The following is a 12996-nucleotide window of genomic DNA, read 5'->3' on the forward strand; positions in this document are numbered from 1 at the left end:
CAGACCAAAAACCCAACGTTCTGTTGAGAATATTGCTGCTGTAGCGCCAAGTGTGGCTGATCAACCTTCAGCATCGATCTCTCGATGTTAGGCATTCGAAGAATCTAAATCAGAAAGAATTTTAAATTTGTGAATCTTTTTTAATAATTTAATTAATTTAATTAACTTTTTTTCTTAAATCACATTTAGGCGTGTCTTTTGAGAGACATTCTTATTAGAAGTTTGACATGCAAAATCTAAGTAATTTTCCTCTCCAACGCATCTCTGAGTTGGAGTTTCTTTTTGCATCGTTGAAAATAAATATGTTTTATCGAACTAAATTTCGAGTCGGACGCTAAAAGTTGCAAATTGCCAAACAGAAAATCCAAAAAAAAAAAATGATTTACTTAGTTTTAAAATTTTGTTCTTTCTTCAAAAAATTCTAGGACTTGCCAATTGTAGAAATGTGCAGCTGCCTGTCTTTTGCAATAATAACTGTAAATGGCGTGTTGCTTATTGCATGACCGATTGATTTTTGCATTAATAAATAATTATTCACAATTTTCCAAATTAACGGAGTGCACAATTTTTGCTAAATCAATAAGTAATTTTCATAAATAGATTCTCATGAAATCGTGAGTTATTTGCAAGAATCTTGACCTGAGCTAACAGAAGTAGCAGCCGATATACGTCGGTGTTAATTAGTTGATGGAGCAGTAAATACATACTTACATACTTGCATGCATACATGAATACATACATACATATGCGCATATTTATATACTTACGTATCAGTAAGTTTGTAATACCTCACTTCGAATGGCTCCTCCACTCAATTATAGATTCAGTAACAAGCAAATAGTCGCTAAAAATTTTCCATTATGATAAAAGATTGCTCGGGGTTCGTCAACATTTACATAAATTTTTCGGTGAAAGTGCTAAACACCTGCCACATATCTATGTATTACAAAATTTTGCATACCTCTATCTTATATACGGGCTTATATTCATGGATGTATGTGTGTATTTGATGCCAGAAGCTTGGATATTGTATTAGTTATGCTTTATTATCTTTTTACGCTCAACTCAACTAACTCTTTTTCCGCACATGTCGTGTGTCCGTGTGTCTCTTGCTTTTCTTAGCCTTTTGAATTTGCGCCACTTGGACTCGGATTGAAGTTCAAACTATCGTCAATTGAGTGTTGGCTGGCTGGCAAAACAGGTTTTCATTAATAGATTTACTAACAAATTACTGGTTAGCGTTGTCTGATTGCCAAGTAAACATAAGCACTGCTGGTATGGTTGTTGTAAAATATTTGAATATGACCAGTGTATAAATGAGAGGGCTAAACAGATCTTACGAGTGCTTCAAAGTGTATAAGGTGATTAGATTACGCGATATGTTTTTACGAAACCGCTATCGGTCGTAAGTATTACCAAAAAGAAAACTGAAGGAGGATGTTGCTTAACGCTTTTATTTGGATTCGTCAAACTTGAGCTGCTTGAGCTTATATAAAAATATTTACGAGGGGGAAAAAAATCTTAAAAAATTAACCGTAACATCAAATGAACTGAACTCAAAAAAGCTGTCGGTTTTTCTGTTTCAAGTGGATCATTTTTTTTGTTGGAACAACTAGCAAGCACAGCACTCAGGCAACGTTAAGTCCATTGTAGTGTTCTCGAGTTTCTTTTTTAATTATCTTTGAATCTACTCGACCTCCGAAAAAATCTGAGTCAATCTGGTCGCTTCTTAACCCGACAGGGCCAAAGACCTCAAGCCTAATTCGAGCGAAGGCCGGGCAGAGGCACAGAAAGTGGTCCGCCATCTCATCTTCCACTCCACATGCTGGGCAGAGTGCACTGTCTGAGATGCCTACCTTTTCCATGTGCTTCGCCCATAGAAAGTGGCCCATCATCAGACCAACCAGTTGCCTACAGCCCCTTCTGCTTTATGACAAGAGGACTAAAAATTACTTACAAGTCGAGTTCTGTCAAGGCAGATTAGATTAAATGGAAGAGAGGGGAACCGAGAGTTGAGGAAACCGCAAATGATAAAAAAAATTTTGTTCGTAATAGCGGTTGCCCTTGGGCAGGCAATGTCAAACCTCTGAATGTAAAGTGTCTTTCAAAAGACGCGCGTAGATGTTATTCAAAAAAAAAAAAAAAATTAATTTACAAATTTAAAATTCTTTCTGATTTATATTCTTCGAATGCCTAACATCGAGACATCGATGCTGAAGGTTTGCTCAGCCACATTTGGCGCTACAGCAGCAATATTCTCAACGCAACGTCGGGTTTTTGGTCGGCCAGTCTGTTTTCTATCCTCTACAGAACCGGTTTCTTGAAAGTTTTTTACCAACCTTTAAATTTTCGACTCATGTGGGGATTAAGCCCACAAAAAGAAAAACGAATTTTGCTATAAGTTTCTCTTAAACACCGACTATTTTCTAAATAATTTTTAATAAATTTAACGCGTTGCTCTTTGCTGTAGAATGTGAAATGTCGAAGATGACATAAAAAAGGTAAATCTAAGGTTGTCACTTTTGAAATACCAATACCAAATACAATACCAATGTCATGGGCTTCTCCTACAAAATTCAATTCTGTTTCATAAATTTGGACTTATTGACAGGTTTTGATCATTTATTTGTTTCTTATTTAATTATAAAAAAACTTTATACAAAAAATGGTTCATTCTACTACAAAAGTCATATAAACCAAGTCTTAAACTTTGTACAAATAAAAAAAATACAACAAACTATCAAACTTCTTAATCAGAATTTCTAGATAATTTTCGAGTACGCAGTTTTATAGCTGATTTAATTCTAGCCTCTTTCATTCTAATAAATTGCTGGTTGGAAGTAGCTCAAAAATTATGTTGATTTTTCATAATTTTTTCCTTGAAGTTGTTGTGCATTTTCTCGACATTTTTTTATACGAAAGAAACACCCAATACCATCAGTAACATTTTTTTAGTAAATTTTTTAAATTAAAATAATTTTTGCTTTTTTTGAATATCGTCACCTGAAATGCCAAAGGCCGTCACTTACGAAATTTCTAAAATAATTTTTTAGTTATTTGGAATGCATTTAAAATTTTTTAGTGATAATTCTACTTCGAGTAGTAGTAATTTTTAATAATTTTTTAAATTCTCATATTAAAAAAATTACTCATGTATATCATTTGCTCAAAATATTTTAATATTTTTTAATTAATTTTTAAATTTTTAAATCAAGAAACTCAGTCATAATTTTTTAAATATTTCACGCTGCAGGTTATTTCAAATTAAATGTAATATAATTTTTATAATACAATAAAAAAATTTTATAATATAAAAAATTTTAAATTAATAAAATGTAATAATTATCGATAATTTTCTAAATTATCAAATTAAAGAAAATCACTTTAATTGAAGATTGAAATTTTTGAATTTTTAATTAATTTTGAAATTAAAAAACACTTATATATTTTAAAATAATAACAAAAATGTAAATTTAATTATTTTCAAAACTTTAAAATTAAAAAGTTCTTATATTCCAAATATTCAAACGATTAAAGAAAATTATTTTTTATTAATGAATTAAGGGGTCCCGGTAGTCTAGAGCTTTAAAATTTGGGGTATCTTCAGAAATTTTTGTTTACAATAAAAAAATTATAAACGATATTTAAATTTTTTAGGCTTTTTATTTAACTTCTTCTACATACAAAAATGAAAAAAAAAAATTGTTTAATTTTGTTCATTGTCCTTTTGGCTCTTCTATTTATCTGAAACACAAAACCAAAAAAATTATAACTCAGTATGACTATAGCTATGTCCCGTACTAGAATAAAATAAACAAAAACAAAATAAAATTTTGACAAAATGACGCGGTTTTGAATTTAACACATTAAAAATCGGTTTTTTCAGTTTTTTAATAAAAAAACAAAATACGAAATAATTGAAATAATAATATGATTATAGTATGGGCAATAGCCATTGATGTTTTGATCAACATACTTATTAAAATTTCAGATGATTCGGTTGAATAGTTTTTTTTTAACAACACCAGGCCGAAAAAATTCGTTTCGAGATAAATGAGCTTAAAGTTTGAGGTACAGGAGCGCGCGGACCGCTCTCTACCTAGTTAATGGGTTGTAGAAGCTATAATATTGGGAATTTCCGCATGAAAATTTCACAATATATTCTAGGCTTTTACTTTCGAAATATCGAAATAACAAAAACTCGAATAAAATCGGGAGTAAAATATTAAATTTAAAGGAAATCTAATAAAAGGATACAAATATATATATAAAATAATCAAAAATATTTCAATTATAAATTATTAAAAAAAATTATAAAATTATTTTAATAAAAATTCTTATTTTTTAATAATTAAGAAAAAATCAATATTTTTTCAAAATCTCATATTAAAAAAATTACTATATTTATTCAAAATATTTCAATATTTTTTTCATAAATTTTTAAATTTTAATATTAAAACCCTTCCTATATTTTTTAGATATTTTAAGCTGCTAAATTATTCAATCAATTTTTAAATTCTCATATTGAAAAAAAAAAACCTTAAATTGAAAAATTAATTTTTTTGAAATTTTTACAACAATAAAGTATTAAAAAAAATTTAATTAATTTTAAAATTTTCATATTAAAAAGTTCTTATATTTAATTTCAAACTTCTTTAATTGTTTGGATTTTTTTATATTGTTTTAATTCAAAAAAAATCTCTTATTTTTCAAAAATATTTTGATTATAAATTATTGAAACAAATATAAAATTTTTAAAATAAAAATTATTTTTTTAAATTATAAAAAAATAAATCATTTTTTAAATTCTCATATGAAAAAAATTGAAATTAAAAAAAAAACCACACATACAAAAAAAATAAAATATTAAAACAAAATTTAATTACAATAGCTTTAAAATTAAAATTTAAATTCCCGTATGAAAAAAATTAGTTGTATTTGTTCAAATATTTCAATATTTTTTTAAATAATTTTTAAATTTCCATATAAAAAAATGTACTTATATTTTTTTAGATATTTTAAGCTGCAGGTATTTAAATTAATTCAAATGTAATATAATTTTTATAGTAATTAAATAAGTTTTTTTCTTTTTTTCCTTAAATTATTAAAATATATATTATAATTTTCAGTAACCTTTTAAATTCTTATAGTAAAAAAATCACTTATATTGGAAAATTTAATTTTTTCTAATTTTGCAATTAAAGCAAAAAACATCTCTTAGCTTCACAGTCCGTGGTGGACCAAAGCTTCATCAATAATTTTTCTCCACTTTATTCTATCCATGGCTTCATCTCTCCAGTTGTGTACGTTCATTTTCTTAAGATCTGATTTGACGTCATCTAACCATCTCCTTCTTGGGCGCGCTCTTTTTCTTCCTCCAATGGGTGCTAGAATAAAAGCTTTCCTAGCATTTCGCTCTTTCGGCATGCGCAGTACGTGCCCAATCCATCTAATCCGTTGGGTTTTGATAAAACGTATAATAAAAAACCATTTACATAAATTTTTTTTTTTAGTTTTTTAAAAATTGAAATTTTTAGAAAATTTAAAATTAAAAAAAAATTAATTATGTATTTTAAAAATAGTTCTTATTCTTATCTTCAAACTTCTAAGAGTTAAAGTTAATCATTTCTTCTAAAATTTAAATTTAAATTTAAAAATCATCTGTTTTTTAAATATTTTAATTATATGTTTCTAAAAAAATATAATTTTCAATATTTTTTGAAACTCTCATATTAAAAACTCACTTATGTTATTTAAAATACTTCTGCGAATTAAACAATTTAATTTTTAAAATATTGAGTTCATTTTTTTGAAATTGAAAAAAAAAACACTTATATTTTTAAAAATATTTCGAGCTACTAAGATTTCCGTTTTTAATTTTATTTATATAATAAAAAATTCACTATTATTTTTGGTTATGTTTAAAATTTCAAATATTTTTAATATTTTCAAATTAAAAAAAAATTGATATATTTTTCACAATGTCTCAAACTCTGGGAATTAAACAAATAAATTTTATACAATTTTTGAGTTATAACAAAAGAAAAATTCAATTATTTTCGAAATATTTAAAATAATTTAAATTTTAAATATTTTTTAAATTAAAAACAATGTATTTTTTTCAAAATACTTCAAAATTCGAGGAGTTAAAAAATTAATCTTTAAATTTTTTGGAGAACTAAATTTTTAATAAAAAAAACCAAGTTCTATTTTTTAAACATTTCAAAGATCTAATTTAAACAAAAAAAGTCATATATAGTAATTTTCAAGTGTTTTTCCAAATTATTCTAAACTATCGATAAAGTAAAAAATAGCCAATCTAACGAAAAATAAGTTTCATTCTCAAAATACTCCAATTTTGATGGAATCTAATTCACGGCACTACTGCTTTCGATCCCAAGCGAAATTTTAGATAAAATCTTGAAAAATTAAAATTTTATCGTAGACTTTAGTTGTTCTAAAATTTCTCGTCTCTACTCGTGCATGCAGCACCATATCTATCGGGACGCATCGCAACAAATTTTGGAACCGCTTCAAAAACTATTTTAAAACTAATCCCTTGGATTTCCTGTTAACCAACCATTCCCATAAATTTCAACAAGAAAAAAATATTTAGAATTTTTTCCCACTTTATGCGCCTGAAATTCTCAGTTGAACTGAAGTTATCCATTCTTAAACGAACAATAAATAAAAATCTCAAATTTGAATTATTAATTTTAATAAATAAATCATTAATATCTGCCTCCTCTTTTCCAGCAACCTCGCTTCTCCCATCAAAGCCTTTTACAAGGGCAAAAATGTCTTCATTACCGGCGCCACCGGCTTTGTGGGTGTCACCATTGTGGAAAAACTGCTGCGTGATATACCCGAAATTGGCACCGTTTACCTGTTGATGCGCCCGAAAAAAGGCAAAAGTGTGGCGCAACGCTTGGAAGATATACGCAAGAACTCCGTTTTCGACAAATTCAGAGAATCGAAAATCGATGAAAAGCGTTTCGATAAGATTGTGCCCATTGAAGGTGATGTGGGTCAAGAGCATTTGGGCATTTCCGAAGCAGAGCGTCAGGTGTTGATCGACAATGTGCACGTGGTCTTCCACTCGGCAGCCACTTTGGATTTCTTCCAATCGCTCAAAGAGACCACAAATATTAATTTGCTTGGCACACGGCGAGTGGTGGAGTTGTGTAAGCAGTTGACGAAATTGGAGGTGAGTTGGTGGCGGGCTGATGATGTGCAAGATGTTAAAATGAACAAAAAATAAAAATAATAAATATTAAGAGTCGTTTAGCGTTGTTGTTGTTGTTGTAGCAGCATAAACATTCCCCATATTTACATACGGGGAATGCTGCTGCAGTGACAGTCCTTGACCGGATATAAACCGGGTCGTTTTGGTAACGTAGAACCGAATGTCGTGGAAATGTCTTTTAATGCGTATTAGTTGTTGGTGTTTCCTTTGATTTTATTTATTTTTTCAATTTGATTTTTTTTATGTCTTTACTTATGGCAGGCCCTCGTTCATGTCTCTAGCGCTTATGTGAACTCTTACATCACCGAAGTTGAAGAAAAACTGTACCCCTCACCCGATGACCCGGAAAAGGTGATACATTTGGCTGAAACACTAAGCGATGAAGCACTCAAGGAGTTAGAGCCCAAGTAAGCGGTAGTTCTTAATGCAGTATGAAATGAAGCTTAATTATGCAAAATAAAAAAAAAAAAACAATTTTATGTGCATGTGCAAATTCTTATTTTTTTAATTTTTTTTATCAATAGACTATTGAAAGATCATCCGAACACGTACACGTTCACCAAACACTTAGCCGAGCATGAGGTGGCCAATGTGGCCTCACGTTTTCCATGTGGCATTGTGCGACCAAGCATGAGTAAGAATACGATTTTTTTTTTTATTTTTATTTTTTTTTTATTTTTTTTTTTTTTTTTATTTTTTTTTTTTAATTTATTTTACTTAGTGTGTTTAATGTACTTATATTTTTTGTATTGAATTTAGTTAAAAACGTTTTTTTCATTTAGTTTATTTTGTTTAATTTTTTCAAATTTGTATTATTTTGTTTTAAATAATATCTTTTGTCTTGTTTTAATTGAAAGTCAATTTTTTATAATATTTTTATTTTTTTAATTCAAACCAAATTGGTTTTATTCTATTTTATTTTAAACTTAATTTTTAATTTTTTTATTTGGTTTTAATTTATTTTGTATTTTACTTTAATTATTTTATTTTAAACTTAATTTTTATTTATTATTGTTTATTTTATTTTAAGCTTAATTTTTATTTATTTTATTAAAACTTAATTTTTATTTATTTTATTTAAACTTAATTTGTATTTATTTTATTAAAACTTAATTTTTTTATTTTATTTTAAATATAACTTTTATTTATTTTATTAAAACTTAATTTTTGTTTATTATTGTTTATTTTATTTTAAACTTAATTTTTATTTATTTTATTAAAACTTAATTTTTATTTATTTTATTTAAACTTAATTTTTATTTATTTTATTTAAACTTAATTTTTGTTTATTTTATTAAAACTTAATTTTTATTTACTATTATTTATTTTATTTAAAACTTAATTTTTATTTGTTATTTATTTATTTTATTAAAACTTAATTTTTATTTATTTTATTTTAAACTTAATTTTTGTTTAATATTATTTATTTATTTTCTAGCTTACTTTTTTTATTTTACTTAAATTAAATTTTTTTACTTGCGGTTTTATTTTATTTTATTTATTAACTTTTTATTTACATTAGTATAATTAGTTTATTTTTAATTATTTTTTTATTTTTAATTTATTTCCTTTTTTATTTTTTATTTTATTTTACTTTATTTTAATTTGTTTCATTTAATTTTCTTGATTTGTTTTTTATTTTAATATATTTCAACTTATTTTAATTAAATACTAATTTTGTGTTATAATTTTGAATATTAGATTAAATTTTATTTTAGTTATTATTTATTTTCATTTGTATTATTATTTAATTTAGTTTAATTATTTTATTTGAAATTATTTATTTAATTTCTTTTATTTATATATTTTTCATTGTTTTTTATTTTTTAATTTTATTTAATTTTATTAAATTTTTTTATTTTAATATATTTCGACTTATTTTAATTAAATACTAATTTTATGTTCAATTTTTGTTTATTAAATTAAATTTATTTTATTTTACTTTAGTTTAATTAATTTTTAATTTTATTTTTTCATTTCATTTTATTTATTTATTTTTTTATTTAAACTTTTATGGTTATTTGCATTATCTTAATTTTATTATTTTAAATTATTTGTTTATTTTGTAGTTAATGTTTTTTTTGCTTTATTGAATTTATTTTTATTTAATTTATTTAATTTTTACTTAAATATATTTCGACTTATTTAAATTAAATATTAATTTTGTGGTATATTTTTGTTTATGAACTAAATCTTATTCTAATTATTATTTATTTTTATTATTATTAAATTCAGTTTAATTATTTTATTTGAAATTATATATTTATTTAATTTTTTTTATTTATATATTTTTAATTTTTTTTTTCATATTCATTTATTTTTTTTTTCATTTCCATTTATTATTATTTGTTTTTTTGTTAATACAATTATTCAATACAATATTTCAATTAAATAATAATTTTATATTATGTTTTTGTTTATTAAATTAAATTTTGTTGTATTTTAAATATTACTTTTTTATTTATTTTATTATTATCTCTTTTATTATTATTTACTTTAGTTTCATTATTTTGTTTGAAATTATTTATTTGCTTTTTTAATTTATTTTATTTTATTTTTTTACTTAATTATTATTTTTTTTTTGTGTTTCTTTTTGTTATATTAATATATTTTGACCTATTTTAATTAAATACTAATTTAGTGTTATATTTTTGTTTGGAAATTAAGCTTTATTTTTATTATTATTTACTTTGGTTTGATTTTTTTATTTATTTTAGTTTACTTTGTTTTACTTTTTTGTTTTATTTTATTTCATTTTATGTATATTTTTTTTATTTTAATACAATTCGGCTTATTTTAATTAAATACTAATTTTGTGCTATATTTTTGTTTATTAAATTAAATTTTATTTTAATTGTTATTTATTTTAATTTTTATTACTATTTACATTAGTTTTATTATATTATTTTAAGTTATTTATTTTTTAATTTAATTTAGTATTTTTTATTTTTTTACTTTATTTTTTTCATGTAATTTTTTTAAATATATTTTGACTTATCTTAATTAATAAATGTTTGCCTATTATCTTTTTATTCAGTCAATTAAAGTACATTTAATTATAATTTCCTATATTAATTTTCTTTTATTTTATGTATGGCTTTCAACGAACTTCTACGTAACATATTTTAATTTCCCCTTTCTTCTCCCGCCCAGTCACGGCTGCCTGGAAACAGCCCATACCCGGCTGGACAATTTCCAAGAATGGCCCACAAGGCTTCTTCATGGGCGCGTCTCGTGGCATTTTGCGCCGTTTGCCTTTGGATCCGACTATCATCATGGATTACATACCTGTCGATGTGGTGGTGAATGCAATTATCGCAACCGGTTACTATGTAAATGCGCTCAAGTAAGTAAAGTTTGTTTAACTAAAAGTGGAAACACTTCTAGAAGAGGCAAAATCACTGCCTATTAAATAAAGCCGGCAGTAAAATAAGAAATAGCTAAAAAGCGGTCACGCAACTATTTGCACTTCTCTATAGCTTGATTTTTACACACACACAAACAGTTTAGGGTGCATACATACATATTCAGATTTACGCAGTGTGTTTTTTTTTTGTTTACTTTGTAAATTCTTCAGTAATTTCATGTCAATTAAGAGTCAGATATTGCTAAAAATATTACAATTTGCTTAACACCTTTGAATGCGCTCTGCAACACGCTAATTATTGCATAGCATATACAAAAATAGCATATATAAATACTCACTTACTACTCGCATAACATTTTTTTTCTTATTTTTATTTCATGTAAATATTATAAAATTAGTAAGTTTATTCCCCTCCACATTATTTTGTTGTTGTTTTAACGTGCATGCATTTCCATCACTCGCGCCTAAAAGCATGCAATATCTTGTGCACACATATTCACCATCTTCTATTATTGCGCTAGTGCTGTGGTGGGTTTAGCAAACGCATAGTGTCTCACTAAGTTCAATATATGACAGAGTTATGGTTTAGCTCAGCTTGTTAAGGTGTACGGACAAATTATTTACATTGTGCGCATGTTCGAAACCCAGAACAAGCAGTAGTAGTTAGATTATTATTTGATTGCAGAAATTTATTAAGTAAGGTTTTATAATTGTAAGGCCACTCTCTTTGGCCGGATTTATCCTCATTTGGGAAAGTCCGTTTATGCGAGAGTAGGTAGATTAAAAGATGGAGGGAATTACGCCTTCGGTGCCCAAAACGGTTATAAATCCGTGGGATAAACGATCATCCTTGTTTCCCGCCACATTATTTTTTTTTGTTTTTAAGAATACGATAAGAATAAAAATAAGGGGGTATATGTAAATAGGATAAATTACCTCAATATAAGCAAGCAAAATACTCTTTAACTGATTTTCAATTGAAAATAAGCTCCTTTCAGATTTTATTGCATTTTGATTTGTTCTGTTAGTTTAATATTTTTTTCTTTCATTTTGTTGTTGTTGTAGCAGCAAAACCATTCCCCATACATGTGCGGGAAGTTCTGCTGGAGTGACAGTCCTTGGCCGAATATATAGTAAATCCGGGTCGTTCCGTTAACGTAGAACGGACTGTCCTTTTTTTGTTCTTTTAGTTTAATAATTTTTTTTTGGTCTTTTAGTTTAATTATTATTATTTTTTTTTTTTTGCTTTAATTTCACAATTCCTTTTATTTCCTTCTTATTAAATTACTATTTTTTCTTTATTTTCAGAGTCAAAAACGCCGGCAAGCCAGCTGAGTTACAAATCTTCCATCTTACGTCCAGCACCTACAAGCCATTCCGCTTCGAGTTCTTAATCAATAAAATTAATGCATTCCTTCACGAATATCCTTTGGTTTCAGCTGTTTGGTGATTTCCCCTATTATTATTATTTTCTTTTTCCTTTTCACTAACTAAATAATTGTTCTCTGGCAGGTATCCAAATCTAAAGCTTGTCAAGAGTCTATTCCTCTTTCGCTTGGGCGCTATACTTTTCCATTTTATACCCGGCTTCTTTTTGGATTTGGTCACTAAGCTAAGCGGCGGCAGACCTATGTAAGTATAATGGCCCATTTTAAACCGTGCATTTTTCATTTACTTTTATTTTTACTTCTTCGCCTCAGCCTCATTCGCCTGCACAAGAGCGTGTGGAATTCATTGAATACTTTAGAGAAGTTCATTTTCACCGAATGGCATTATGACAGCAAACATACGTTGGCACTTTCGAAGCAAATGGATCCACGCGATCGTGAAATATTTTTCATAGACATTGGCGATCTGGCTTGGGATGATTACTTCCTTAACACTATCTTGGGTGTGCGTCAGTATCTAAGCAAAGAGTCAACGAAGACATTGTCGGCTGCTAGAAAGAAGGATAAGATGTATGCAATCAAAGCAAAGCAATTAATATCTGAACTCATTACATTTTTTTGTTATTTTGTATGGTAGACTGCTCGCATTACACGTCGCCCTGCAGTTGGCTTTCTACTATGGCATATGGAAGCTAGTCATCGTTGCTTTTGGCCTCTCTAACGCCAAGGCGGCATTAATACTACCCGTTGCGTACTTCCTTATGGGACTCATTTAGGCACCAATTAAACAGTTACATTTTTTCTTTAATTGAATCTTGCATGGATTCGCTTTGCATTTCTTATTTCTGTGTAATTGCATACACAAGTATTTATTTGAATTAATAATTTTATGAATTTTTCATTTCACTTAACTTCTAGGTTTGGTTTATAAACTGTACTTATGTATGTGCATATTTAAATGCTAATTGAATAAAATAGTTATTGTATGAAATGTG

The 12996-nt window shown here is 26.4% G+C and overlaps 1 protein-coding gene across 4 annotated transcripts in view; it reads left to right on the forward strand.

Annotated features, from left to right (window-relative positions):
- LOC129244781 (putative fatty acyl-CoA reductase CG8306) overlaps nt 1–12992 on the forward strand; it is a 30350-nt gene extending 17358 nt beyond the window's left edge. For all 4 annotated transcript variants that reach the window (XM_054882618.1, XM_054882621.1, XM_054882619.1 and 1 more), the window contains 8 exons: nt 6757–7207; nt 7508–7653; nt 7771–7880; nt 10400–10592; nt 11922–12059; nt 12126–12245; nt 12314–12571; nt 12639–12992. In XM_054882618.1, coding sequence (XP_054738593.1) covers nt 6757–7207; nt 7508–7653; nt 7771–7880; nt 10400–10592; nt 11922–12059; nt 12126–12245; nt 12314–12571; nt 12639–12777 — 1555 coding nt within the window. In that variant the 3' untranslated portion in view covers nt 12778–12992. The remainder of the gene's footprint in view (nt 1–6756; nt 7208–7507; nt 7654–7770; nt 7881–10399; nt 10593–11921; nt 12060–12125; nt 12246–12313; nt 12572–12638) is intronic.
- Nucleotides 12993–12996: the final 4 nt, after the last annotated feature.

Source organism: Anastrepha obliqua, chromosome 4 (genome assembly GCF_027943255.1).
Source record: "Anastrepha obliqua isolate idAnaObli1 chromosome 4, idAnaObli1_1.0, whole genome shotgun sequence".
Classification (NCBI taxonomy): domain Eukaryota; kingdom Metazoa; phylum Arthropoda; class Insecta; order Diptera; family Tephritidae; genus Anastrepha; species Anastrepha obliqua.